The 27,903-nt window shown below is 40.4% G+C and overlaps 1 protein-coding gene, 1 long non-coding RNA gene and 1 other non-coding gene across 3 annotated transcripts; 2 read left to right on the top strand and 1 right to left on the bottom strand.

The window, feature by feature from the left end:
* Nucleotides 1-23: 23 nt before the first annotated feature.
* kif5aa (kinesin family member 5A, a) lies at nucleotides 24-27,903 on the bottom strand. Its single transcript, XM_008413465.3, has 29 exons — nucleotides 27,175-27,903; nucleotides 23,362-23,449; nucleotides 23,185-23,258; nucleotides 22,504-22,608; nucleotides 22,307-22,355; nucleotides 22,150-22,205; nucleotides 21,961-22,048; nucleotides 19,703-19,827; nucleotides 19,494-19,598; nucleotides 18,933-19,081; nucleotides 18,009-18,157; nucleotides 17,740-17,918; nucleotides 17,296-17,364; nucleotides 17,004-17,210; nucleotides 16,329-16,475; nucleotides 15,821-16,009; nucleotides 15,575-15,692; nucleotides 15,393-15,454; nucleotides 15,034-15,143; nucleotides 14,793-14,894; nucleotides 14,523-14,583; nucleotides 14,058-14,129; nucleotides 13,336-13,440; nucleotides 12,820-13,036; nucleotides 12,550-12,724; nucleotides 4,367-4,446; nucleotides 4,229-4,268; nucleotides 3,967-4,046; nucleotides 24-2,822 (listed from the first exon to the last, which is right to left on the bottom strand). Coding segments are annotated over exons 1-29 (3,132 nt in total). The 5' UTR covers nucleotides 27,304-27,903; the 3' UTR covers nucleotides 24-2,820.
* LOC145552205 (uncharacterized) lies at nucleotides 4,866-12,215 on the top strand. The gene is made up of 2 exons (XR_014088162.1): nucleotides 4,866-5,534; nucleotides 7,745-12,215. It is a non-coding gene; the product is annotated as an uncharacterized LOC145552205 (long non-coding RNA).
* On the top strand, nucleotides 17,425-17,497 carry trnak-cuu (transfer RNA lysine (anticodon CUU)). Its single transcript has one exon. It is a non-coding gene; the product is annotated as a tRNA-Lys (tRNA).

Genomic DNA, 27,903 nt, shown 5'->3' with positions numbered 1-27,903 from the left:
GCGTGAACAAGAACGACACCAAATCACCTTTTTTACAGTTTTATTGAACTTTTTTACTACAACACACAGGTTTACATACAGCATAGTGATGAATCTATATTTACAGATATTCTGCAAGGTGACTCTTCACATAATCATGTCGACATTACAATTAGAAGCATACAGAAACAAATAAAAGGAGCATTTCTCTGAACGAGGTCAGCGTGCATCCTACTATGTCATGATGCGCCTTTTTACTTACAGGTTTACCAATATATAGCACATGTATCGTAGATATGTTGAGTTCAGACAGTGTAAGAGCAGATGACGGCATATTACACAATCCTTCTAATGCAGATCTATTTTAAAAAACAATGTAAATATGATATAAGATTGAAGGGTTGAAAGGCTATGAGTTAGAACGGAGGCGGGTTTATTTGGATTTACATACATATCTCCTCCATTCTCAAGAGTCACCTCGCTCTTTTGCTTAGATTGAAGGAGGATACACTGATACTTATCGGATTGATTGTTCATCAGCAATCACATAGCTCAGGAGGAAGACAATGGCTGCTTTGATTATGCTTGTAATAAGCCCTGAGATGTTATTAATGCCAGCAAGAGCATCAGGCTGAGCGGAAATGTGATGAAAAAGAACGGAGGAATTCACACGGGATAAATGTTTGAGCATTTTTAAATCTGGTTTTGTTTTGTTGTTTTTTTTGTGTGTAATTGGCTAATTAAACTCTAAAGTTCTGTCAGATTTACTGAAGAAGACAGAAGATGGTTGGGTGCGTAGCTGCTCACCTTCCCTTTTAACTATTTCCTTTCCATTTTGAGACAACACCTACTTGTTTCCCACCTGTATGAAATGCTGCTTTCCTCTATCCTGATTGGCTGGTCAGGATTTTGCAGAAGAACAACAACAGGACACACAACTTCTTCAAAAAGTCCCAGACTGGTGGCTACTCAGTCGGGAATAAAACCTGAAGCGTTAAATGTTTCGACCCTCAGTAACAGCTTCCATACTGTCTCTAAAGGATCCTTCACTTCCTTCTGCCGCCCCCCAACATTCACTGCTACTTCCTCCCTTCCGATTCTGCTTTCCATGATACAAACACCCATGGAAACAGTTCCAGTTTCATTCTCCAGTCGTGCAAAGACAAACTTAGCACCCAACCACTTTACCTAAAGGAAAACAAGGCGTCACAGAATAGCTTATGCCTAAGCCCATGTGGCCACAAAGTGACCGACAGCAGATACGCCCTTCTATCCCAATGTGAGCAGGACTGGCCACAACATGGAGGTACCAATTCTCATGTAATTGCACATGTAAGGAAACGATAGAAAACTTGTTGAGAGAACGCGACAAACAGATAAATAGGTTACATACTGGATATGGTGTTTGTGCGCCCGTTTTCTAATGCCGTCCTGGGCAACTGCCCATATGTCAAATGTAAAAAAAAAAAAAACTGCCTCTGCTTTTCTGCACATTTGGGAGTGGATGTACACAAAAATCTAAAGTCAAATCTTGTGTCAAAGAATGACACCAAAGCTGCATGCTGTCTTTTTAAAGCTGAAAAGGCCGTTTTTGCAAACACCACCGCGTCGGCCAAGCTCTGGAGAAATAAAAATGCTTTTTTTATTTATTTTATGAACCGGCATGAGGCGAAAACTACAGCTATGGTTAATACGTCAAAATCTACTTACACATACTCTTATTCTAAAGTTACAACTGTCTGTAGAAACTCTAGGATCAGCTCTCTTTTTAATCAGCATTTGAAAAGAAAGGTATTCATAAATAACAAGCTGCTCTAGAGGTAGTAATTACAAATGTACTTTATGCAAATGCCAGCGAGTTCAATTGACTGTGAAGTGTCAGTTGATGTTAAGGCTCAGTAAAGGGGACACTGAAGTGTGCGAGCGGTGCAGGGAGTGTACAGAGGGCCATCGTACAGCTGCAGCATTATCAAAGCAATCAGTCGAGATTCACTCAATGCGACTGCGAGACTGAGCTGGGATTCACATGTATATTCATTGTGTTTTTCCCTTTCTTTTTTTTTTTAATTTACAATGATTTAAATCTGCACTGAGATTTACTTTGAGATAGAAAACATACAGCACTGACACCAAGATCTGGACTGAGGGAAATCATCCCGCTCTCGTTTCTTGTTTCTTGCATCCGTCACCAGCTTCATATAGGACACATGCAGAGAGATTTGAAAGCTTGGCCAGGAAACTTAAGCGACATGCACAAAAAGACTGAGGTGTCAACTGACTAGCTGGTATACGCTCTTATTTATGACAGAATAAAAGATTCATGGTCACTCGCATTTGTTTTTTGGGTTTTTTTTAAACCCGCGTCGCGAAGAAAATATGCACAAAGGGGGCGGAGCGAGTGTGGCAATTTGGACAAACAGTTGTTGGTCAAAAACAAAAAGAAGAAAAAGAACTACAGGAGTATACAGCACTACTATTTACAAAGTGTGAGCATCGAGCAATCTGGGTCCAGTCCTGGTTCGGTTCAGCCACCTCAGGCAGTGATATCTGCTGGGCCCCGTCGATGAACTCACTCATCAATAATTTAGATTCGTCTGCGATTAGGCTGTCTGAATAAAGCAGAGCCTGGGAGAAGATGCTCAGCACTGGCTGAACCGGAAGGGACTGGAGCCCAAAACGGAGAGCAAGAAAGGTCACCGTGGGAACAGGAGGGGGCTTCATCTACCACAGGGCTACAGATCTTCATCTTCATCTTCAGTGGTGAGGCGGTGGACGGAGGTCACAGAGGCTGCATGCAAACGAAACGGGAGGGTTCTCCGAGGGTTACAGTGTTTGGTTGAGCTCTGCAAAGACAATCAAATAGAGATTAATAACAGGAAGGAACATTAAATAATCAATTAATTTGGGTTGATTTTGGTTGGTAAACACCACTCAGCACTGTTATGTTGGACTGTGTTTTGTTTTGCAGTTTAATTCCTGGCTTTAGATCTCAGAGAAACATTTAATTTTGCCTCTTGCTTTACTTGGAGAGAGAAGTAAATGCCATTCATTAGTCACTATGTAAAATGTCTCTTTGTGTCTCAAATGAGCACACAAAACATACAAAATTCCAAAATGTTTAAGTGCTTGTAACACCTCATTAAATCACAAAAAACAATTTTTTTCTAGATGCATTATAGTCTTTGATTACGTTCTCTTGCTTATTGTATGTCAATCTAATGCATAAAGTTATTCTTTTGAAGCTATGAAAGAAAAACTTTTCACCAGTACACTATATTTTCTGTGGAACAGTGATATTTTCTTCAATGTAAGCCTGATATTTAAATACACTGCAAAAAAAAAGAAAAAAGATTTTTCCCTCAGTGTCTGACATTATATGCAACTAAGCTATTCTTACCCTCGGTCATTTAGGATGGCAAAAACATTTGTGCCTACTAAATATCAGAACAATAAAGAGAATCCATGCAGATTCATTTTATTTTACACACATTTCCTTAATATTTGATCAAAGTGCCTTTAGGCTGCATCATTTTGGTGAAATATTTATTCTTCCACAAGCTTTTTGCTATAGTTTGCTGGACTTTCGTCCCATTTGGGCACCGAATATCAATCTGTGCCCAAGCTTTAGCATCCTGGCTGATATTTTAGATGTTGCTTCAATATTTCCACATAATGTCATCGATTTTAGTAGAATAATTGTGATGGGGGGGGAAAACTCCCTACAATTTCAATAAACAAACAACAAGATCAAACACAGAAGTTATTTTTTTTTTTTACTGGGTTTTTGCATCCACTGCAGTTCTGTTTACTTTAATAGCCGAGAGGGGAAACGTATTTAGTTGGACAACACCAGGAATTCTGCCCTTTATTATCTATCGCTTTATGCAGAAAGTGAAGTGTGTTAATGCAACAAGATCTAAAATTCAAAGAGAGTCTAGGATCAGGTATGTAGGCGTTAGATTAAAGGTTACATTCGTATAAACTTACAACTTGAAGCAGTCTGCGGCTGCTGCATGCTGTTGTGCCTGTTTGAGTCATCCACCTCGCTGCCACAGTGAACGTCACTTCTGATGAAGCAGACACAAAAACATTGTGTGTTTCATCTCTATAGCGCTGCGTTAAGGTCAGCTGACTGACTCTTAATAAGGACGTCAACAACCTGATTGCTTAAGATCATTTTTAGTTTATCGACGGAGAAAAAAAAAGGGTTAAAAACCTTTGTTGAATAAAATGGTGAATATTTTCTCACCTGTTGTCATTTATGTCTCTGGTTTCATTGATGCTGTTTCCTGTTGGAGGAAAAAATCAGGAGTTTAACAAGATGTTAAAACACAATTATTAGAGCTGTCCTCAACAACAGATGAGGTTTTTATAAATTTATTTTTACCGTTGTCAATGTTGAGTGGGTAGGACTCCAGCACATCTCCATTATATCTCCCTGCTCTGTAGCCCAGAGCTGTGGAAACTCTGAAAAACAGGAAAACATTGAAACTAAATGAAGTAACCTGCGAGATCTCTTCGTTTCACAGCACAAAATCAACTCGCTTGATTCTGTGCGCCTTTATGTACAAAGCATTACAAAAGTAGTACCTTGTATCTGTTAGTATTTTGTCACATAATCACCTCTAACTATTATTAGAGTATTTTGCTGATTCAGCTGTCCTGACAGACCAACACAAGCTACTGGAATATTTCCGAAAGTCTGAAAATTCTAATAAGAACCGTTTTCAAGTTTTATCATATGTATTCTATGAGGATTTATGGCTGGACTTTGACTGGGCCATTCTAAAACATGAATAAGGGATTTCATTGTTTCTGTGTCTGCATATCTTCAGTTGTTTTTCTACTGGAAAGTGAAGCTCTGCCCCAGTCTCTAAAATTAGTCTTTTTGTTAGAGTTATTATGTTTGTTATCATTCTTATATTTATAAGTTTATGTTACTAGTTTATATTTAGAGGTTTAGTGTTCAAACTTGTTGAAACTTGGGAGACAAAATTAAATCTTCCTTAATCAAGCATGTTTGTACAGATGGTGACTTAGATCTTCCTGGGAAAGTCCTGAGCTGTAAAACCTAGTATGTGTTAATTTAGTTTCTGTGTCTCCCCTCTGTCTGTCTGAATTCACATCCTACTGTGAATATAGGATGTGGGTTTCACCCCCTCCATTCCTGTTCACACCTTTCTCTCTTCTGCTAATAAAAGAGACAAACAAACTGAAGGTTTTCAGAACGCTCTATGAACAGCTCGGAGGAGCAATTGATAGAGTCTTCTCCTTTGCAAAGTTTGTCATAAAATTCATATACGTTGTCTGTGGTTCTTTTATGTAGGTTCTAGGAAAATACCTATCATTTTGGTGCCGAAACCCGGGATCTCTCATACCGACCGCTGTCAGGCAGAGGAAGACGCGCTGAATCCATGCATGGCCAGAGTCAATTGGACCTGGAAAGAAAGACCCAGGAAGTAGAATTCTTCGCTGGGCCAGCGACGTAGGTCCGACTTTGTCTGCCAACGGCGGAATGACGAGATCCGACTGGACAACCCGAAAACTACAGAAACGTAGGTGAATTTTAAAATGGCTATTTTAGTGGTTTGAGTTCCCTTGTATGATGTTCGCTCTGCTAAAACTCTGTGGTTTGAGTTCCCTTGTATGATGTTCGCTCTGCTAAAACTCTGTGGTTTGAGTTCCCTTGTATGATGTTCGCTCTGCTAAAACTCTGTGGTTTGAGTTCCCTTGTATGATGTTCGCTCTGCTAAAACTCTGTGGTTTGAGTTCCCTTGTATGATGTTCGCTCTGCTAAAACTCTGTGGTTTGAGTTCCCTTGTATGATGTTCGCTCTGCTAAAACTCTGTGGTTTGAGAATCCTTGTATGATGTTCGCTCTGCTAAAACTCTGTGGTTTGAGTTCCCTTGTATGATGTTCGCTCTGCTAAAACTCTAAGGTCTGAGAATCCTTGTATGATTTCGCTCTGCTAAAACTCTGAGGTCTGAGTTCCCTTGTTAAATGTCACTCTGCTAAAACTCTGTTCGAGGAGACCCCATAAGGGCAAGTCCTCAGGCGGATAGGAAGCTTGTCATTGCTGTGTGGTTTTGATTTTTTGATGGGTAAAATATCACTGGTGCTGAGTTATCTGACAAGACAAAAACAGATAATGTTGCGCTAAATCGTAGAGTCATTACTGTGCTTATATTGCTGGTTTGCTACTGCTGCTTTGTGTGTGTGAGAGTGATTGGAGGTTTAAATACCGCTCTGTGTTTTACCTCATATAAAACAGTGGATTTAAGCAGCAAACCTCTTGTGGATGCAATAGGCAAGATTCTCCCACTCGAAAGAGTCGAAGCGGGGAATACCACAACAAGGTATTTTAATTGCTGGCCCACTGAAAAGATCTCCAGTTCATAGGACTCCCTAGGAGTCAACGAACCTGGACCAAATTTAAATAAATTCAAATAAATAATATTTTCAAGCTGAAATTGCAAGTGTTTTAAATATGGGAAATAAACATTCTTGTAATTCCTCACTTATTGAGGGCCCCAATGGGGATGAAAAGTACATGCTGTCCAGGTTTCCTGGTAGCACTGTACACATGAAAAAATGGAGAAAGAAATATAAAATAGATGGAAAGCTAAAAATTGATCAATGGCAAACAATTGTGGGAATTTTGGAGAGTAGTGTAGAAAGAAAAATGGGAATAAAAAAAAAAATCTAAAAAGGAGAATGAGCTGAGGTGTGCTAAATTATGGTTAAATGAATCTAAAAACTTAATTATAGAGAAGGAAGAAAATAAAGTAATTCCAAGCACACGGAATGCTGTAGCGGTGAGAGGAGTGCAAGCTCCTGCAGCCACCTCTCCCCTTGCTGCTTCAGCAGCTCCGTCTGCTCCAGTATCAGCCGCTGCTGTTCCAACAACACAAACCCCCAGTCCAAATTGATGAAATGCTAGAGACATGTGCATGCAGTTTGGGACACGTTAGGTAAAACCATAAAAGAAATTGAATTCCTGCAAGAAATCAGTGTATGCAAAATAATTTTTAATGTTACTACAAAATTTGGTTTAAACCTCACAAGTGAGAAATAATTTGTTTTAAGAAATACTGGTGTTTGTTTTGTTTTTCTTTTTTGAGCATTCCTACACCTTTAAAGAAAAACCAGTAAAGAGAGGTCTCACTGAAATAAAAACATGGGAACAACTTCTTTGTATGCTAAAAGTGGAATCATGACTTCCTGAAGGAGGAGAAGCTGAAAAATAAAACAAAATAATAAAATTGTCGTCAGAGAACAATGTTTAATGTATTGTGTCGGAATAATATTATAACACCAAATTGGTGAAATGATTCTTAGCTGTCTATCTGGAGGGGTCAGCGGTCAGAGTAAGGTACCGACCTGGACATTAACCAGCCTCGTAACTCTCTTAGGCCTTGAGAGGAGGGCTGCCCGCTGACTTCACAGTCTGCAGCACTGAGATCAACAAATTTAGAGAAATCCATTGTTCTCTGGTGAGACGTGTCTTAGATGAAGTTAACTTAAACTTACATTCTACATTTTACAAGTTAATGGTGAACATGATGAAAGAGACTACAGCTTTTAACATGTTTCATGTTTATATGTGTTTGAATAAGGAAATGGTTTATGACTTCTTAAAAAGTTGGATAATAAGTGGCTAAAAGCTATACGATGAAAAAAAAGAAAGTTATAATTGACTCTTATTTGCTTCTTTCCTTTTCCTCTGTCTGAGCCTCGCTGCGCTGCGTCTGACCTCTGACCTCAGCTCAGATCTGTCCTGCCAATCAGATGAGTCCCTCCTTTATCACCAGCTAGTTGATAAAGAAGCGAAAAAGGACAGGACGATTTCTACCAACTGGACACTGAAGGCAATAAAGTGTCCACTGGTCCTAATTCCTTGACATCTGGGAACTGCCATGCAGCAAAACTACTGTATGGAGTCCTGCTAGACGTTTGGAAAAAGAAAGCAAACTGAACTGTTTGCCGCTTGTTTCATTGGTGGACAAAGGGACGGTCTGGACAACTTATAAATAATCCAACACCAGAGCCAGTTGGACTGACAGGGAGCTGGAGAAGAGACAGAGGGAGGACCAGCTGCAGTGACGCTAGCAGCAGGAGGGGGAAGCGAGAAGCAAGACAGAAAGGAGAAATGCAGATAAGTTATACACACACACTGCTGTGACACACACTGCTACTGTAATGAGGACTTGTTTGCTTACTTACTAGCAGGAAGGAATTATCTATTTAGAAAAGAACATTTTGAAGGTTTTAAGGTACAATGTTAGATAAAAATCTTTCATTTTGTACCCATTAACTCAGTCCTTAACAGAAGGACCAGTGATCCTCTTAGGGCCCACGAGCCATAGATTGGGAAACTGTGAAGGAAAAAACTGTAATGGTTAAAAGTTAAGAAAGAAATAAAAAACTGAGTGTGATACGGCTAAATTACACCAACTAAAATTATTAGATTCAAAACTAATAATGATTTGCAAATGTTTTATTTTCTTTGAAATAAATATACAAGTTTGGAACTAAATTAAACATATCTCAGTGTTGAACTTAATTGATATTGCAGTGTTGAAATACTATGAAGTATTTCTTTGCATTTAACTGAAACACTTAACTTAGAGTTTAATTATATAAAGTATCTATAAATTGATTGGGATTGTGTTTGTGTGTTTTATATTGGGATGAATGACAATTGTTTTGAGAAGAGAGAAATTTTACTGCTAAATTGAGTAACGGATAAAATTATTGACAATTAATTTTTTATAAAAAACTTACATTGTAAACTTGTCTGAAATGCGAGGTTAAGGGAAAGTCTGAGACTTTAAGCAACCTTGTAAACGGCTACTAAAAACTGATGATTGTGATTAAAAGCAACATTTTCTAGACTTCAGTCTAGAACATTTTAATCCAGATTTGATTGATAGTCAATAAATTCAAAAAGAAATGGAAAATTAGAGGATTTGAGGTTTTGGTTTAATTTCAGGATGGTCATTTTTATTTAGGAAGAGTTATGCTTTGATGAATTTGATAACATCTACAGGGAAACCAGTCACCCATGCATCCTTGCTTAAGAATCTTTTGCAGGCCATACATTTACCAGCTAAACTAGCAGTTTGTAAGTGTGCAGCGCACACCACGGGACAGGATGAGGTTTCAAATGGCAATAGATTAGCTGATAAAGTAGCAAAGGAAGCTGCAACTGGGAAGCATGGGGGAGACAATTTCTCAATACAGACAGAAGGTCCTCAAGTAATAGACAAAGCTGTGTTAAGAGACATGCAAGATAATGCTCCAAACGCAGAAAAGCAAATGTGGATAACTAAAGGGGCGACACTGAATGATGATAACATTTTTTCAGTAAATAGAAGTCGGTCCTTCCAAAATCTCTATTTAGAGCGGCAGCAATTTTGACACATGGACATTGTCATGTGTCAACAGGGGGGATGGTCTCTATGCTACAACAGCATTTTACCACATATGGATTAAATTCTTACTTAAAAAATTTTTTTGTACTGCATGTCCAGTTTGTGTCAGAAACAATCCTCAAGGAAACATTAGACCAAGAAGAGGAAGTTTCCCAAAACCCTCATCCATTTCAAACAATGCATATGGACTTTATTGAACTCACACAAAGTGGACCACATAAATATTGTTTGGTGATGATTGATGCTTTTTCTAAAAGAGTTGAAGTAGTTCCAGCAAAGCCTGCTTTTGACATAATTTATGGGAGAGCTTACATATTGCCTCTGTTTGCTCCAGACTTACAGAAAGCTGATGAAGAACAAACATTGGTAGATTATATGATCAGGATCCTGAAACAGAAAGAGGTGTTAAATGCAAATTTACTGCCGTCTGACTGTTCTCCTCTACAGGAAATAAATAAAACCACCCCCATCCAGCCAGGAAACTGGGTCTACATAAAGGTCATAAAAGAACCCTTCCAGGTGCTGATGACCACACCAACAGTCGTAAAGACCCAGCTGGATACATCTCAGTCACTGCAAGCTGCAGGGAGTGTTGAACCCCTAAGTAGGCGGAGGGAGGAAGACCGGACTTCAAAGGGGGGCTATTTTTTAGGGTAGCTCGTCTCAAACCCGGTGAAGAAACGCTTAAGATTCCCCCGTCTTTAGTTTGGGGGTTCTGACATCTCTGTGCGCCGAGCAGCAATGGGGACTCCATATGCCAGATGAATCTTCTACTGCGCTGTGACTGCAGCATCAACCTGTGGTGGAAACTAATGAATAGAACCGCGTACGAGGGACATGCTGTGAACTGCTATGTGTGTGCGCAGCTGCCAATCGCCACACACAACTCAGGTCTGCGTGTAGGACACATCACGGATGACAAATAGATGTGTCTCTATGGCCTGAGCACACAACCACGACTCAGCGTCCCCATGCCAAAGGGATGCAAACGGTGGAAAAATGACTATTCTGTTCTACTTCAGATAGGAGATGCCGTGAAGGAACTTTTTGGATCTATGAACTGTTCCTTTAATGCTGACGTATTTCCATTTCCACTAACCGCATGGAAAATACCAGAGACCATTTCTTTAGCAGGAGCTAAACCCGGGTCTCTGAGGAGCTGCGTGTTCAACAACGGACACGTTTCTCTTGGGATGTTACCTGGAAACCTGTGTAACATAGTTTACACATACTGCAAGACGACACCGGATTACATCGACTGCACAGCCTGCAGGGGTCAAAGGATGACTCCACACTGCAAAGTCTGGAAGGACAACCCAGACTGTGACAACATACGTCAGGAGAGGTGTTTCAACATCACAGATCGGACGACAGGAGACAACGCTGTGCAGTACCATAGTGCCAGGAGACTATGGTTCACGGGTGATGGCAGACTGGTACTTCCTGTACCCGATTGTATTCATCAGGAAAGGACGACACATTCTGGCTGCCCGCTCCAAGCGTGAAGTTATGCCAGAGGTCAAACGCTGGGGAGGCCTCACAACAGACACTGGAGTTCCATGGGAATTCAGGATTTGGACCGGTGGAGAAAAGTTTATGCAAGGCATATTTCCATGGGTCGGAGTAGGAGAGGTTCGGGACCACGTTGAAATCAACAGATATGGATTACTGCGACTCATCAACAGCACACACCAGCTGGCAAATGGCACCATGAGAGAGCTGACTGAACTGAGAAACATGGTTTTGCAAAATCGTGTTGTGCTTGACCTGCTCACAGCCTCTCAGGGAGGTGTTTGTAAAATCATTGGCCCAGCGTGCTGTACATTTGTTCCGGATAAAACAGGAGCTGGTGGAACTATTTCTGATGCTCTACATGGCCTGGAGGAACTTAAACATTGTGTAGACGGTGCTACGAAAGGATCACATCCTTTTGACTTTCTGTCTTGGTTCACGTCTGGGCCGTGGTGGACTTTACTGTTGAAGATTGTTACACCAATTCTGACTGTGTTGATTCTTTTTTGCCTGTTTACAACTTGCATCATTTCATGCCTTCGTAGCATGATGCTAAAGACATTTAACACAGCCATGATCAACTATCAGATGGTCAGGGTAATCTCTGACACCGATGAAGATTACATGTCTCTTCAGAGAGATGAAGATGAACTAAAAAAAAAAAAAAATGTATGACGATGTCCTGTAACTAATAAACAGATGGAATCAAATGTTTTATGACGCCTACACTGAAAATGTGAAAACAAGTGGTGCTTGTGATGAAAGAAAATTGCATTTGGTTTTCTACTGTTTCGTTTATAATTCATTTTTTCTTTTTTATGTGTTCTTTTTCATTTTAAGTTGTTGAGTGACTTTTGTATAAGAATGTTAAACAGGGGGAAATGTTAGAGTTATTATGTTTGTTATCATTCTTATATTTATAAGTTTATGTTACTAGTTTATATTTAGAGGTTTAGTGTTCAAACTTGTTGAAACTTGGGAGACAAAATTAAATCTTCCTTAATCAAGCATGTTTGTACAGATGGTGACTTAGATCTTCCTGGGAAAGTCCTGAGCTGTAAAACCTAGTATGTGTTAATTTAGTTTCTGTGTCTCCCCTCTGTCTGTCTGAATTCACATCCTACTGTGAATATAGGATGTGGGTTTCACCCCCTCCATTCCTGTTCACACCTTTCTCTCTTCTGCTAATAAAAGAGACAAACAAACTGAAGGTTTTCAGAACGCTCTATGAACAGCTCGGAGGAGCAATTGATAGAGTCTTCTCCTTTGCAAAGTTTGTCATAAAATTCATATACGTTGTCTGTGGTTCTTTTATGTAGGTTCTAGGAAAATACCTATCACTTTTATAAAAATATTCTTACAAACATTGGTGTCACATATTTTATTCCATATATTAACCGGCAGCACGTTGGTTTAACCTCTTTGTTTAAATGTGCTTTACTTTCGTAAACAATGTTTCTAATATCATGTGTTCTCCTTCTGTTTCACAGTTACCGCCTTGCGTTGGTCTGTCACATTCGATGTAGACGACTTTGCAGTTTCTGATCTAAACATGGAAAAATGTGGAAAAACGTTTAAGCGCTCCGGTCAAAGATGGAGCAGACCGAGGGAGTATTTAACTCACGTGTTGCTCTGCACAGAGTTCAGGTTGCAGTCGATGCTGGAGGAGCTCTTGGGGGTCGTGCTGCTCTGGAAGAGGGCGTTGCTGTAGGCGTTGGCGTGCTCGGTGGCCCGGATGTAGGCGTAGAACGGGTTGGTGGGAGAGCAGACGGGCAGCTGCTTTGGTCTCACTGGTTTTGCTGTTGGAAAGACGAGCGCCACGTAAGATTTGTCACCTGTTTGTAGTCGCACCGTCACGCTTGAGTGTTGCGAAGGACAAGTGAGGGAACTGTACCGATCTGTGCAGCATGGGGGCGTCTCAGCGCAATTTTAGACTTCATGGCCTCCTTGATCCGATCCACCTCCTGCTGGTAGCGGCGGCGGTCCATCATGGCGCCCTCTTTGGCGTCCCTCAGTGCAGTCTCCAGGGCCTTAACTCTCTCAGCAGTAGACCGAAGCCGTTTCTCCAGCTTTGGAAGCTCACAACGCAGATCTGCATTGTCACGAACCAGCTGTGGGTTGGGGGGGAAGAGAGACAGGAAACAGGATGAAATACAACAGATTTAAAGGCACAGAAACAATATAAACAAACGGTTCGCAGAGATCTTCATTTTTTACTTTCAAACTCACAATCTACTTGTGTTGTTTGGAGCAAATGACCCAAAAATGACTGGTGCAAAAAGTGAGTAAAAAATAGCATCAAGATAACTCTACTGTATTAATGTCGTATGTCTTCTCTTGGCTCTAATTCCAACCCTCAGGACCACATCGCTTATTATTACAACCCGTCTCATTTCTATGCGCTTCTCACCTGTTTGTGAACCTTTGTAAGTTGGTCCAGGTTATTCTCAAGAAAGGAAATCTTCTGCTTCTGGGTGCTAGACCCCCCGCTATCATCAGGCTCCATTTCGGAACTCTGCAGAGACAGAAACAAAGAAAAAACAAGAGAAAATCAAAAGGGGAAAGCTTCTTAACGGAGGAGCTGATGAATTGTCTGCGATATTTTTTTTATATATATTTCTGTAGAAATATTTTAAAAATCTAAAGTAACACAAAGTAGTTTGCTGCGGTACAGTAAGTAAGCATAGTTGAAGAGCGGAAGATAAATTATTAGCAGTTTGTATCTTTTTTTTTTTTACAAACCCTGTTATCATTGTTTAGTGCCCCAGTTTCAGCCTTTAAAACAGCTTTTTTATTCATGACTGTAATGTGTTTACAGGTAGACAAGTGGTCAGTTATTTTCTTTAAATATTGCTTTTCTTTTTGCCACTCTTCAGTCTTTTCTCCCCCTTGAGCTGCTGCTTTTCATATATGTTTTAAAAGTGAAAATGTCCAAACCATGAATCCTCTTCCTTCCATTTTACCATCATACTTTACTTTGTGTTAATCTATCACATCATTTTCAAGTAAAAAAACTACAATCTGTCATCGTAATGTGGCAAAATGTGAAGAATTTCAAGGCGTGTGAATATGTTCATACGCCTCTGTGAGGCGCATGTAGCTCACAGGTTTCTTGAGAGTTGAGCTCCTTACTTTTTTAACCCGCGACGTGAGGTCTTGAACGAACAGCTTGCGCAGGTTGTGGAGGGTCTGGAGTTCGCGGGCCTGGAAGACGGAAAGACGGTTAAAGTCTAGAGATACTCCATAAGACAGAACTCAAGTGCAGAGTCTCTGGAAAGTCTTCATAAGTGTTTCCCACTGCAGCATTTCGGCGTGTGAACCACGGTCAATTCAAAACTTGGACCAATCACACGACTGCTGTCTGCCCAGATGTCAACAATTGAAAACTGTTGTAGTTCTTGTAGTTTTTATAAGATAAGCTTGTAAACACTACAAAACCCAGGGCTGCTACATCAAAAAATGTGCACTGTTTTGGTCTTGCAGACCTGCGGTAAAAACAACTACTTTTTCTGTTGTGCGAAACTTATACAGTGTCGTCCTTTAGGGAGAAACTCTGGGAGTTGTAAGCAGATGGAGAGTCGTGTCTGTTTTACTCACAACAGTCTCCTCCAGACCCTTCAAGTCCTGCTTGGTCTGCTCATGGCGCTCATGCAGGAATCTAACAAAAAGCAGTAAAAGCATCTGTTCAGTTGTTCTCTTGCTGGAATAAAACTCAGATCAATCACCTCTGTCGTCAAATATGCATAATTACTCATTTACATACTAAATGGCCATGATTTCTTTTTTTTATTTCCTTTTTTTGACCATCAGGATCCTGACTTTAATCCGAATCTAGCTTTAGTGAAACTAAAACTCCCAGATACGTACGAAAGCTCCTCCAGGCGCTCGCTCTTGCAGCTGTCCTGACTCTTCAGGCGATCAAAGTCGGCGCGCACCTGAGCCAGCTCCAGCTCCAGCTTGGAGTTACGACTGAAGTTTTAGGGCATAAAAAAATGAAATAAGTCAGGGTTCCTTCAATGGAAAACACAGGTAAAATAGCAAATAACTATTGAAATTAAAAGATTGGATAGAAGACAATCTTTTGGTAAAAGAAAAGATGATGTCAGACTCGGTGAGCTCATCGATGACCCTCTGCTTCTCGTTGATCTCATCCCGCAGGCGGGCCAGCTGCTTGTGATGGAGGCCGCGGTGAGACTCCCCCTGCTGACGAAGCGCTTTCTGGAAGTTGGGAAAACCACGTGCATTAAAAGATGCTGACTGATAATATGCCATGGTTTCTCCTGTCTGAGCGTTAAACACTTAAATCATATCAAATTACTAAAAAGTCTGGTATAGTTTTTTTTTAGCAGGTGAAGCTCAGGAGTGTAATTTGAGTCAAACTTATTGTGAGGTTTAAAGGAATTACTACATTTTTACAGAAAAGTACACCAACTTTCTCCTAAACGCACACAGTAAAATCTTTGTTACCTTCGTATTTCCATCCTCGATCTCACCCTTCTCTCCGTCTTTCTCCACAAGCACAGAGTTATCTGTAAGTTCAGTGGCAAACAAGCAAAAAAAAACAGCAAAAAAAAAAGCCACATGAAGCGAGAAAGCAGAATTTATTTTGCAAGACAGGCTTTCCTGAGCTTTTCTGTGCTGCCCGTTACCCTGGTCCTGCAGCTTAGCCAGCTCTTCGGTCAGGGAGTCGTGGCTTTCCTCCAGCTGCCTCTTCTTCTGCTCCACGCTCTGCATGTACTCGGTCAGAGAGCGGATCTTAGCCTCGTGCTGCACGAACAGAAAGCACAAACAACAGCATGAACCATGAAGACCCTTCCACCCCTTCAACCATCTGCCCATGATTATTTTAGTTTATTTATTTTATTTCTTCTTCTTTTTTTACTCTGCGTTGGCACCTGAGAGATGAGGAGCTGGCATGAGGAGAGCTCCCGGCCGGTCTCCTCCATCTTGCGGTGGCACTCCAGCTGCATGTTCTCCAGCTGGCGGCATCGCTTCACCATGCTCTTCACCTCTGACTTGATCTTACTGATGTAGAGGCGGGCCACGGTGAACTCCTCCTCGATGGCGCCGCTGATCTCCACCGGCTACACGAAAAAACATAAACGAGTTTTCGTCCAATTTTATACCAGGACAAAGAACAGCCAACCACAACAAACTTTTTTTTGCAAATTAGGGGACAACAACCAAATTCCTGAGGCAAAACTCCAGCACATAAAACAAATTAATGCCACAGAGTATTAAAAAAAAAGATGGATGAATGTAGATGTATGACTGAAATAAAATCTATTATGGAGAATCTTAGCCTACTGAAGCCTGAACCTGAGATAATTGAGTTTAAGACGTTTTAAGGTGATCTGCCTCCATAACCTCCACATGAAACCTCAGTTCTGCAGTTGTGCTCACCAGCTTTATCTCTCCATTCCCGACGATGGTGCTGAACTCGCTGAGGTCCCTCATGAGTCCGTTGAGGACGTCGGCGATGCGCTTCCTCTGCTGACCGCTCACCTCCTGCATTCGGGACAGCTCCGCCTCCAGCTCCATCAGACTCGCCTGGGGGCAGGGGGGAGAAAGGAGAAGCACACAAGCCAACCGTAGAGCTGTAATGGACGTCTTTCTAGCCAGGAAATTGTATTTTGGTATGTTTTATAGTAGTCAAAGTGAGTGACAGGTCTGCAGACTTGATAAAAATGACAGTAATTTCAAAACAGGGTCCAGACTCAGGATCGCTGATAGAAGCGTTATAGTGAAAAGTAACAAAGATTATTACTAGATCATTTTGCAATGACGGAGAAATTGTTTTACATTTCTTTACAAACATCCATTAAAAAAAAAAAACTAACAGAAGTACAAACATAACTTCCACATATCTAAAATATAAAGAGATTTTTCTTATCCAATATTTAAATTTCATAAAATTCCTGCACTGCTTTCCACTCACTGAAACTGTGTTACTGTAACATTTGCTTGTCTCTTTGTTGCAGCGCAGCCAGAATGGACCTTCTGTTCCCCCTCCTGCCTCTCAGCTCGGTTCTCCTTCTATCTGACTCCCTCCACCAATCGCGTCACGGTGATACATACCATTTTCTGGGACAGCTGGTCAGCCAGCAGCTGGTTCTGCAGGCCCTTCTCCTCCACCTCCTGGCTCTTCTGGTCGTAGTTAATGGCCAGCTCCTCCAGAGCCTGAAGGACCTCCTTCACCTCGGCCTTGGCGCAGTCGCTCTCCACCTGCAGCCTGCCGAGCTCAGCCTGGACCTTGTCCCCGTCTCCCCGGGACGAGGCCAGGAGCTGCAGGCGTGAAGACGGTAAAAGATACAACAGAACGTTTTAAGAGCCAAAGGCAGAATCGGATCATTTGGGAGAGTTTTCTCACCTCGTCCTGGTCCAGCATTTGCTGCTTCAGTTTCTCCACCAGCTGACACTGCAGGTTGATCTCATCGTCCTGCAACAAACGTGACATAATGAATATTGACTCCTTAAAATGTTAAAAACGCCTGACAGAGCCCGATTAGCTCAGTCGGTAGAGCATGAGACTCTTAATCTCAGGGTCGTAGGTTTGAGCCCCACGTTGGGCGCCACGTTGTTGACAGTATAATTTAGCAAAATTACAAAAATGTAATAATTTGACTTAAATGTGTATAGTCTCACACAGATCTTGTTGGTCTCTCTGATTTATGCTCCCTAGTTTAGTTGGACGGACATAATCAGTCTTAAATACCCATTCAATTTCAGGGAAGCTTTGCACGTCTACTCAAATATAAAACTAACATAGTTTATATAACAACATAAGCGCTGTTTTAAGTTTGTGGGTTTCAACCTTGTCATCCAGCTGCTTGTACAGCTTGCGGATCTCCTCTTCGTACTTCTGCCGCTCCTCTTCGGAGATGCGGACCACAATGGAGGAGGTGTCGTTGTCCAGAACGGGGCGCTCCTCCACGGTCTCGATGCGAGTCACCACGTCTGACGTGGTCCGCTCAGTCTCGGGTACGTCCTCTCCTGCGAAGCAGAAGACAAGATGTTGGGTCTCAGGTCTGATCAGAAGTTATGCAGCCAAAACGACGACCTGATTGGAAGAGATGATCGCACCGTTTCTCCAGCGGTTGAGCTCCGCCTCCAGTTTCTGAATTGTCTCCTTCAGCGTCTTGTTCTTCTCCTTCTCCTTCTCGTACTTCCTCTTCCACTGCTCGGCAGTCAGCTCCAGGTTAATGGAGGCCGTGTTCCTTATGGTCTTGGCGCTGAGACCAGAAGAAGGAAAGGGAATAAATACAGGTTGGAATTAAGAATCGCTTTGTTAAGACTGTTTTATCACATAAATAAGAATTTCTTTCCACATTTTGTAACTTCACAGTATGATGCTTTGGACATGCACAGATATAATTGAAATCCAGGCTGAGGAAAAGGAACAAAAAAACAAAAGACCAAAAGACTTCACTGTTCTGATTCATTCCTGTGCAAAACCATTTTTATGGTTTACCACGATTATATAATAAAATGTCTAATATGTCATTAGGGATGAGTCTAACAATAGTCCAAGCTTCATTTGAAAATCTTGCCGCAAAGATTTTTTGTGCAAACATTTTCTTTAGCAGAAATGCAGAGAATGCATTTTAATCTGAAGAGTGAAGCACGTTCTTCACCTCTCTGACTTTCAGAATCAAAATGAAAAAAAAAAACATTAGTAACGTCAGAGGGACGTTTTTTAAAATCTGTTCAGTTTAGATTGTAAAAACTAACTAAAAGTTATAAAAATATTAGATGTTTTAAATGCTTTGTAAAATATAAGTAAGTAAGTGGAGAAAAAATATATAGTCTAACAAAAGAAAATCAACATTGAAAACATTTCCATGAAAATAGCATTAATTTAAAGTATTATTCCCTTAAATGTGTTCCTGTTTCTTTAACTTCTTCCATTTATTGTAGCTCAGTTTTTAATGCAAGCTTTTTTTTTTATTATTGTCCACTCTGTACAGAATTAGATATTTGTCAAAGCTGAATTGACTGTGAGTCTACCGCTGTCCGAACATCAGAGTTGATTTAGTCTCCCCTTCGTTATAGCTGGACGGAGAGCAGCAGATGAACATGGTGGTGCGACAGTTCCCGCCCAGCGAGTCCTGCAGGATGCGGGTCATTTTGCTGTCGCGGTACGGAACGTGACTTTTCTGCAGGAGATGAAACATCGGAGTATAGATACATCAACGACAAAGAGCAGGAGAAAAGCGAGATACAAAACAAGAACAGAAACTGATTTTTCTTTTTTTTTTTATGTTCATGGAAAAATCTGTGTTGCTGGAAAGGAAAGGAAAGGAAAGGAAAGGAAAGGAAAGGAAAGGAAAGGAAAGGAAAGGAAAGGAAAGGAAAGGAAAGGAAAGGAAAGGAAAGGAAAGGAAATAGCCAACAAGCAGGACAGGAAGACTTTTTCCTCTTTGAGTTAAAACACATCTAACTAATCTTTCAGTTTACAGCTTAAAACAATTGAGGAGAAAATCTTTTTTGTTGTTGTTTGTCTTTTAATTAAGTAATTAAACAAACAAAAATGGCAAACGGAATCAAGAGAAAAACGAATGCGGTTACCGTTCCCTCGGCCAAGGCAGAGATGACATTCCCCAGAGCGGAAAGAGACTTGTTGATGTTTTTAGCCTCGTCCAGGACAGAACCGGCAGCTCCGGTCTTACTGACCTGGAGGGGGAAAGCGAACACGGAGAAGAATAATCACCGATCTGAATTTGGTGAGAATTCACTGGTGTTGAATATTTGCAGCGTGTCCTGCATGCGTCTCCTGCCTTCTCGCTGCCAGCCAGATCCACCAGGTAGAGTTTCCCACACAGTTTCTGCTCCGTCTCCACGTGCTCCTGCTTGATGTTGATCAGGAAGATGCTGTGGCTGCGGGAGCTGTGCTCGTTCATGTCTGGACAAGGACAAAAACAAAAAAACAGAGGAAGTGCTTAAGAAAATCATAATGCGATTTATAGTGACTGGGACTAAAAACGATCCATTCAAGTTTGGGAAACAAAAACAAAGCGCAAGATGCGCCAGCGCCCATACAAGACAACTTTGAAATGTGGTGCATTGTTACTAACTTTTTAATAAAGAAAGTGGACGAATGTACTCCCTGACATATCTTACATTGTGTAGCCACCAGTCTGTTACCCAACATTCAGCTCTTTTTGTAAAATTAGTCATAACCTTTTCAACTTTATCACATTTTCTCAGGTTAGAACCACAAACTTCAACTTATTTTATTAGGGTTTTATGTGATAGACAATTGCAGACATTATTCTTATATGGGGCAAATTAGCTATTAGTTTTAGTTATTAGCAAATTAGTTATTGCCTTGGGGATTCTGACATTAATGCTATCCTCTCCTGACCCCCTTCAACCAATTAAAATGGAGAAACTCACCCGACTTTCTGGAAAAGAATGAAAGGAAAACATAAGGAAAAGTCACTGCTGGAAATCAGAAGCCAGTGATTGAGTTTGAGATTATGCTAATGTAATTAGAGTTGAATGAAAGGCAACTTAATTATCTTTACTACACTGCAGCCATGTTATCATCTAACTTAAAGACACAAAGCTCTTCATAATAAAGAGTGTTACGAAGTGCAAGTGGTAACCTATTTTTTTTTTTTAAATAATTAAAAATATCCCTTCAATTAGTCTCAAATCAATCAAAGCAGCCAACATCACAGCTGGAGGATTTGCCCATTTCACAGCGAGCGGCTGATAAATGAGCAGCACTCTGCTAAATGACTCTCCTGATCGAACCGCCTCACAGGCTGAAAGTTCAGGTTTCTCTGTAGATATCTGAGGGCATCAGCTCCGCGTCGGCAGACTGTGGCCCCATTAGGCTGCTATCAGCAACATCACTCTGCAGCACCGTGAGTCAGCAGGCGGTGACGGGAACCGGACAACCCTGCGCCGCACAGGAATGCGGCTTTCAGCAAATCATCTGAGAGCAGCTTCTGCTGGCGTGCTGCTCCCTCCACGGTCGAGGCTGTTGTGAGTTTGAGACTCGTACGTCTTGAATGCACCGGTTCCCAAAACTCATCTGATGCTTCCCCTTTTTGTTTCAGTCTGCCTTTGGTTTTATCACCATAGTTTACAATAATTGTAAACTATCATTTTTACAATAATTGTAAACTATCATTTTTAATCATAAGCTTGTGATATTGCACTAACTTATAGACAAAAACAGAACAGAGAAGTGAATTTTCAAGGTTGAAGTGACAAAAGTGCAAAAATAAAGCAAAACACACAATTGTCCCATTTATTGAAAACTTAGTAACCTTTATGGCAGGATGTTCAAGTTTTATTTTCTGCCTCTGTTAGTCTTATTTATTTTTTGGGGTCAATTTTGTTTTTCTTGACTTTTCACAATACTGCATTTTAAAATTTTGCATCTTTTCATCAAGTTCAAACCCCACCCAGGAATCTTTGCGCATGTTTTCATTTTCATTAAGAAAATATTATATGACTTTTTTCCTGTATCGAGGAGCTTCCATTACAAGGAACAATGTTGGGCCAGATAAACTTGACCATCATTTACTCACAACACATTATTATCAATGACACTGGCAACAGTAGGAGCTGTGAGTGTTTCTCCAAACACAGATCTTCACAACAGTTACATTATGAAAATGATCCACACATCCTGTCACATTACAATCAAAAACCTCAATGTATTTTATTGAGATTATCTGCAGTAGACCAAGACAAAGTGCAGCATAATTTTGAAATGTAAGGACAAACTGCGAATGCTGTAAAACACGGTTCCACAAAGTATTCACTCATGGCAGGGAGTTGATTGCAATTTCAGATTTTTAGCCCTAAAAACCAAATATTTTCATAAAACATTGTGAAAATGATGTCTCCTTTTCCCTCCTCTTCACAGTCTCTCATGCTTTGTAGTGGTCTATCAAATAAAAACCCAATATCTATTAATGTTTGAGGTTGCATTGTAAAAAAAAAAAAGAAAAAGAAAAAGAAGAGTGTGGATCATTGTACGTATAAATGCTTTCTATGGGATTTTACTGATACTCACTGGTCACGGCAACATGGCGGTTCGCTTTGCCTTCATCAATCACATCCATAACCTCATCAGGGCTGGACACAAAGCGCTCGGTGCATCCCTAAGTGGAGGAGAAAACGAGGCAGAGATGTTATCGTTGACGTAATAATCCAGCCAGAGGTTCACATAGAAGGATGAAAATAGAGCATCTGCGTTACCAACCTTAACATATGGAACCCTGTTCTTATCCTCATGGACAGACAGGTTGGTCTTCGTCACTAAAAGAAACGAAACATGAAAATAGCCAAAAGAAAACAAAATGAATAAAACAAATACTTGTTCACATTAGCAAATTGTTCTTTTATCTCTATTCACTAACCATCCAGCAGGTCACGGATTTTGTCCATGTAGATTTCAAAGTAGGAAACCTGACGTAGAAAAAAGCGAAGAAAAAGGGAACAGCAAATAAAGATGGAGAGGAGGTAAAAAAAAAAAAAAAAGTTCACATCTAAATAAGACACTCTTCCTAAACGAGAAACGTTCACGACACAAGATGGAGCAACTCTAAAATTAGACCTTGATGTGGAATTCCAGGTTTTCGTCCATCGCAAAGATGTGATTGAAAATATCCTCAGCAATGCGAGGAATGATGCCCATCTGGTGAGGGTCGTGCAGCTTTCCCTGAAACAGATGAAAAAGCAGATGAAAAAACAGCACTGAGAAGGTGTGAGACGGCCATTAGTGTCCAGATCAAAGTGTTGATGAAAGCTCTTTTTACAATAACACTCTTAAGACACTAAAAATAACAAGATATGATAGAAAAATAGCAAGATGTGTGATTAAAAAAAATAAACAATTGTCTTGTTTTCAGGACAACAGATAATCAGTTGTTAAAATAGATATTTTCTGTTAAAACCATTGTCCAGCTTCCATCAACTGGAGCAGAAACAAAACAAACCAGAACCAAAAACAAAGCAGTGGGTAAATGGTGTCATGCAAATGTAAAAACAGTTCAACTAGATTCTCTATAATTGTCTTATTCTGTCCACCGTTTTCGCTGAACAAGATACGAAAGAGTAAGAGCAGAAATATGTCATTTTCTCCACTGGACACAGAACACAATAATATAATATAATATAATATAATATAATATAATATAATATAATATAATATAATATAATATAATATAATATAATATAATATAATATAATATAATATAATATAATATAATATAATATAATATAATATAATATAGACCTCCATGGTGTGAGTCTTCCCAGAGGACGTTTGTCCATATGCAAAGATGGTGCCATTGTATCCACTGAGCACATCTGCATGTAGAAAGACACAACGACAAATAGATGATTGTCAGATTTTTTTCTGTAATGTTGTGAGTAGATTTAGCAGTGGATGTGTTCCTCGGTTTGACCTTACCCTTGACGATCTGCTTGGCACAGGTATTGTAAACTTGCTCCTGGGTGGTGTTGGTTGGAAACACACGATCAAATGCATACGGCTTCCCCTGCAACAAAAACAAAACAAAACAAAAGCAAAGCAAACAGTTAGAAATGCAACCAGAGAAGAAAACGTTTTGGAAAATACATTTTGACTAAACATATTTTTTGTAGTTTTACACTAGATTCTGGGCAACCTGTTGATAAGCCAACATACCGGCATATCAATGAAGATGGTTGATAAAGTGCTTTACTTTGAAGAAACATGGGCTTCTTTCTTAATGGGTGAACGTTACCAGGATGTTAACACCATTTTTTTTTTTTTTACGTGAATTTTGTTTTGTTGCTCCTACAGGTTTTGAAACACATCTACACCTAAGTGAGTTTTCAGTGCTATTCCTTAATTAGATTTTTTTTTTTTAAAAAGGAACCATTTTAAATTTTTCTCCCCATTTTTTTGCCACTTCTGACATGACCATGCTCCAAAAAACCTTGGCAAAACCATGTGGATCTGTCTTCAGTAGATTCCAGTTTTCATAGTAAAACTGAAGTTAAACAAAGTACAATAACCAAAAGGACATGCTGCTGCTGCACTTTATTAGAAAAAAAAAATGTTTTCATAAAGATGAGCTGAGAAATCAGATGCGGACCAGAATTTGAGGATTTTCACTTTCATTAGCCCCGACTGGTTAGTTACCACCGTAATTAAAAACACAATCTTTTTCCAAACAAACACACAGCATGTAAACTCCGTCAGCTGACATGGACAACACTTAGTAACTTCTTTATGCAGTTTCTAAGTGTCTCAGCACATAGAGATGTAGAAAGCATCTGTTTCCGCAACATGTCAAGACATGTCTACAGTTCATTCGGCCAACAAAAGAGAACATGTTTTTCACCAAATAACAAGAAGGCTAAAGGTATAAAACAGTTTCTCTGTTTTAATCTTCAGATCTTTAGCCTCTGTCTGTTATGGAAATGCTGGATTTGGGAATGTTGGGATCTTTTTGTGAATCTCAGACATAAGACAAAGATCTACATTCCCTGAAGTACACTTAGAAAGATGACTGTTTTAGTGATGCTAGCTGTGCTAATTGATACATTTACATACTGAAATGTCAGATTAAAATGTCATCTCCAAATAATTTTGTCATTATTTATTTGGTTAGTTAAACTCTACATATGGCACAATATCACTTCTACTTTCCATTGTCTATATATATATATGTGTGTGTGTGTGTGTGTGTGTGTGTGTGTGTGTGTGTGTGTGTGTGTGTGTATATATATACATATCTTTCCAAACAAGATGCTAATGTCTGAATAAAATACAGACCTTCTAAACAAATACTGACTCTTGAACTGGTGTCATTTTATCTGAGAGTACTTTTATCCATATGCTGGTGCTTAAATCTAGAATGGTATGCTTTTTGTTTAATTACATCAAATGTAGGCAGCCTCTGTGAGACACGCTGATAAGTGACTCAGTAACCTCCATCACTGTCCCATCTGAACCTGAGGCCAGCCTTCTATAATAATGTCAGCAGCCAGAAACTGAGCTGTATTAATCATCATTAGCAAATTGACTCATCTGCAGTCCGCCTACATGTCAGAGTGATTTACGAGGGAGAGACAGTCACTCTCTGAAGGAAGCGTTAGGGAAACCAAATTTATAAAGGGAGGCAATAAAGAAAGCCAAGAGGATGATTTACACAAAAAAAACAGTACAAGAAATGAAAAACAAAGAATTATTAGAAGACCCAAGAGGAGACAGATGCTAAAAGCCAGAGACATGAAAAACCAGGTCAGGCGGTAATGCATGCTGTCTCTGAACAACTATTGATCTGCTCTTTAGGCAATTAGACAGATCGGTTTCTGGCTCTAGTGTCCAACCTAATGCCAACAGAGGAAAGGAAGGTCAAGATGAGATCTCTGCATTCATCACTGGAAATAGTTTCACTGTAGTTTGTCTCTCTTCATGTTCAAAGATACGGGAGAATCTAAATCAACATTATCCTCTCATTTTTTGGAACGTGTCCTTAGGCAGGCACACTATTTTATTGTTGTCCTTTTTATGTTTGACATATGCAGAAGCCAAGAGTGAACAATGTAACATTCAGATTATGCTAAGTCAATTAGTTTATATTGTTAGTACATATGGTACTAAATTTAGTCTGTTTAAAAACAATTTAATCAACAAGAAAGTACATGCAAAAAGGTTGCCATGTTTTTGAAATTACGTATAAACTAAAATATAGAAAAGCTACCAACTACAGTCTGTTTCCAAGCCAGATTCGTTCCATGCTTTTAATCAGAACCTGTTTCTCAAACTATATTATTATGCAGAATTAAGCAGACTACATTACTATTATAAAAAAAATATGCCAACCTCTGCTTATAGCTTTCATCAATGTAATCTTTGTAGACAATTTCCTATTGTCAAAACTTGTCCAAATGTTACATTACTTTAGAGAGAAAATCAAAACAGGATTTACAACCTGACATAGTAGTGAACTTTGTGACTTCCTGGTTGAAGCCCCCTGCTGGCCTGGAGGCCAAAGAGAGCACTTGAATTATCTGTCAGTGGATCTGCAGGCTTTCCTCCATTGTTGCTTGTGAAAAAAACATTAGACTTTGCTTCTCTGACTCTCATGAGTCAGAAATAATTGCATTCCTTAAGACAAATGAATCAAGATCTGGCCACTGCCTTTACTCTAATGCAACTTATCTGCTTCAGAATGTCAAAATCTATATAATGAAATCTATCAAAAGTCGCTTTTCCACACTAGTGCTTACTAATGCCACCTAGCCTGATTCAGGTGCTGCTCATTTCACCCTTTTTCCCACTTCATGTTTGCAGTAATGCTCGTTTTTGGGTACAAAAATGTGTCATAAACCATGAGCTGTTTTGACTTTAAATAATAATATCTGCCACTAGAAGTTTGTTATGTTTGGTAAGAGCTTGGGCCAAAATTAGTCACATTTTATAAAAGTCGACTGGACCACAAAGGATTAGAAAATGAATAAATCAAAATAGAGCATAGCAAAGATTTCTAATTATAATAATGTACAATCTAATAAGATTAAATATTATGCTTGAATGTTTTTGGGACAGTTTATCTCCATAAAAATTGTAAACTGACAAAAATAAAGTCTTCCTTCGCGGCTTAAGTGCACAGTGACTGTTTTTTTTTCTTCTTCTTCTTCTTTTATAGGTCCAAAGCAATACGAAAGAGGAACATGGTCAGTTTTAAATTTTTTGTAAATCTGCATGCTTGTAGTTCTTGATGAGGAATTCACTGCTGTGCCTCTTGTGATGTCATCAACCCAAATTTTAAAAAGGCAGAATTGACTTCAGTGCACTGAAGTCAGGGGGGGACACACCACCCAGGGCCTCTTTAACACTGAGGCGAGGTAGGCAAAGATGAACGAGACGAGCTTCCGTATTTCTTTTTCGTTAATAAGAATCAACGATTCTCAACGAAACCCCTGCAATAATCTCAACATTTAAACAAACACAAAAACAACAACACAAGAACAATCTAAGCACCGCGCAGACCACAGTCAGCTGATGCAACAGGCCAATGTGCGCATTTCAGAAACATCACATGAATGCTAAACTTTTGCGCTTTGTCATGCAATAGACGCCAGTATAAGAGAAAAGAGCGCGGCGTTTTAATTTGCTGCTGCGTCGCGTTGAACAGCTGAGCTCCGACCCAAAACAGATGGGGTCGCACCGGCTGGTGATTTATTGATGAAGGGCCTGCAACAAAGCGGCTCCCCCATCCTCACTCACCCCCACGATGACGGTGTCGTCCCCTTGAAATTTGGGCAGGAACTGGTCCCCGCGTACGATCTCGGACTGGTTGAGGGGGCGAAAGCGACACAGCACTTTTATGTTGCACTCCGCTGGTACGTCGGCCATTGCGCAGATTCGAGGGTGGCGTTGATGAGAAGGATGATGATGCTGCTGCTGCTGCTGCTGCTGGAAAGATGCTGCTGAGGCTGGAGGGCGAGCAGATGCGGCCTGATCTGACTGCCGAAAAGAAAAAAAACCCAAACAGCGACGGATTCGCGGAAGACGTCGACTGCTTGCGTCCGGGAAGGAACGAAGGCAAGACCGTGACAAGCCGAGGAGAAGGTTGCGGTAGATCTATGCGGGATTTCTGTGTCGCAGTGAAGCGGGCAGGCTAAATTAGATGTCGAACCGCAAAAACAAGCCCTACATTATTAAATCAATTGGCCCTGGCGTTGAACGCTTTCGCCTCGTTTGTCTATCTCTTCCAGACGCGGCTTGTGTCTCCTGCCTCCGGTGGTCTCCGTCAGGGGCGTCGGCGGATGTGCGTGTGGCCGGCTGAAGGTGAGATGCTGCTGGAAGGGCAGTGAGGTAAAAGCTGCTGCTCTTTCGGCCTGCTTGGGAACGAAACGGCGCCCTCTATCGGTGGTTCGCGGAAGGGCGTGGTCAGCATCCGCTTCTTTAAAGCGGTACCCACAGCCTCAGCATCATCATCTTGACTCAGAGCCG

The sequence above is a fragment of the Poecilia reticulata genome, chromosome 7, assembly GCF_904066995.2.
Source record: "Poecilia reticulata chromosome 7, P_reticulata-male-v2, whole genome shotgun sequence".
NCBI classification, from domain to species: domain Eukaryota; kingdom Metazoa; phylum Chordata; class Actinopteri; order Cyprinodontiformes; family Poeciliidae; genus Poecilia; species Poecilia reticulata.
Note: the sequence above shows the minus strand (reverse complement) of the source record. Positions and strands in the feature narration are given on the sequence as shown.

What these genes read in the sequence shown, in the direction of transcription:
- kif5aa (XM_008413465.3), bottom strand. Translation starts at nt 27,303, where the DNA reads ATGGCCGACGTACCAGCGGAGTGCAACATAAAAGTGCTGTGTCGCTTT. An exon ending in TGCCAAGCAGATCGTCAAGG is followed by an intron (nt 23,259 to 23,361) that starts GTAAGGTCAAAC and finishes TTCTACATGCAG; the next exon opens with ATGTGCTCAGTGGATACAAT. An exon ending in GGAATGGAGAGATAAAGCTG is followed by an intron (nt 16,010 to 16,328) that starts GTGAGCACAACT and finishes TTTTTCGTGTAG; the next exon opens with CCGGTGGAGATCAGCGGCGC.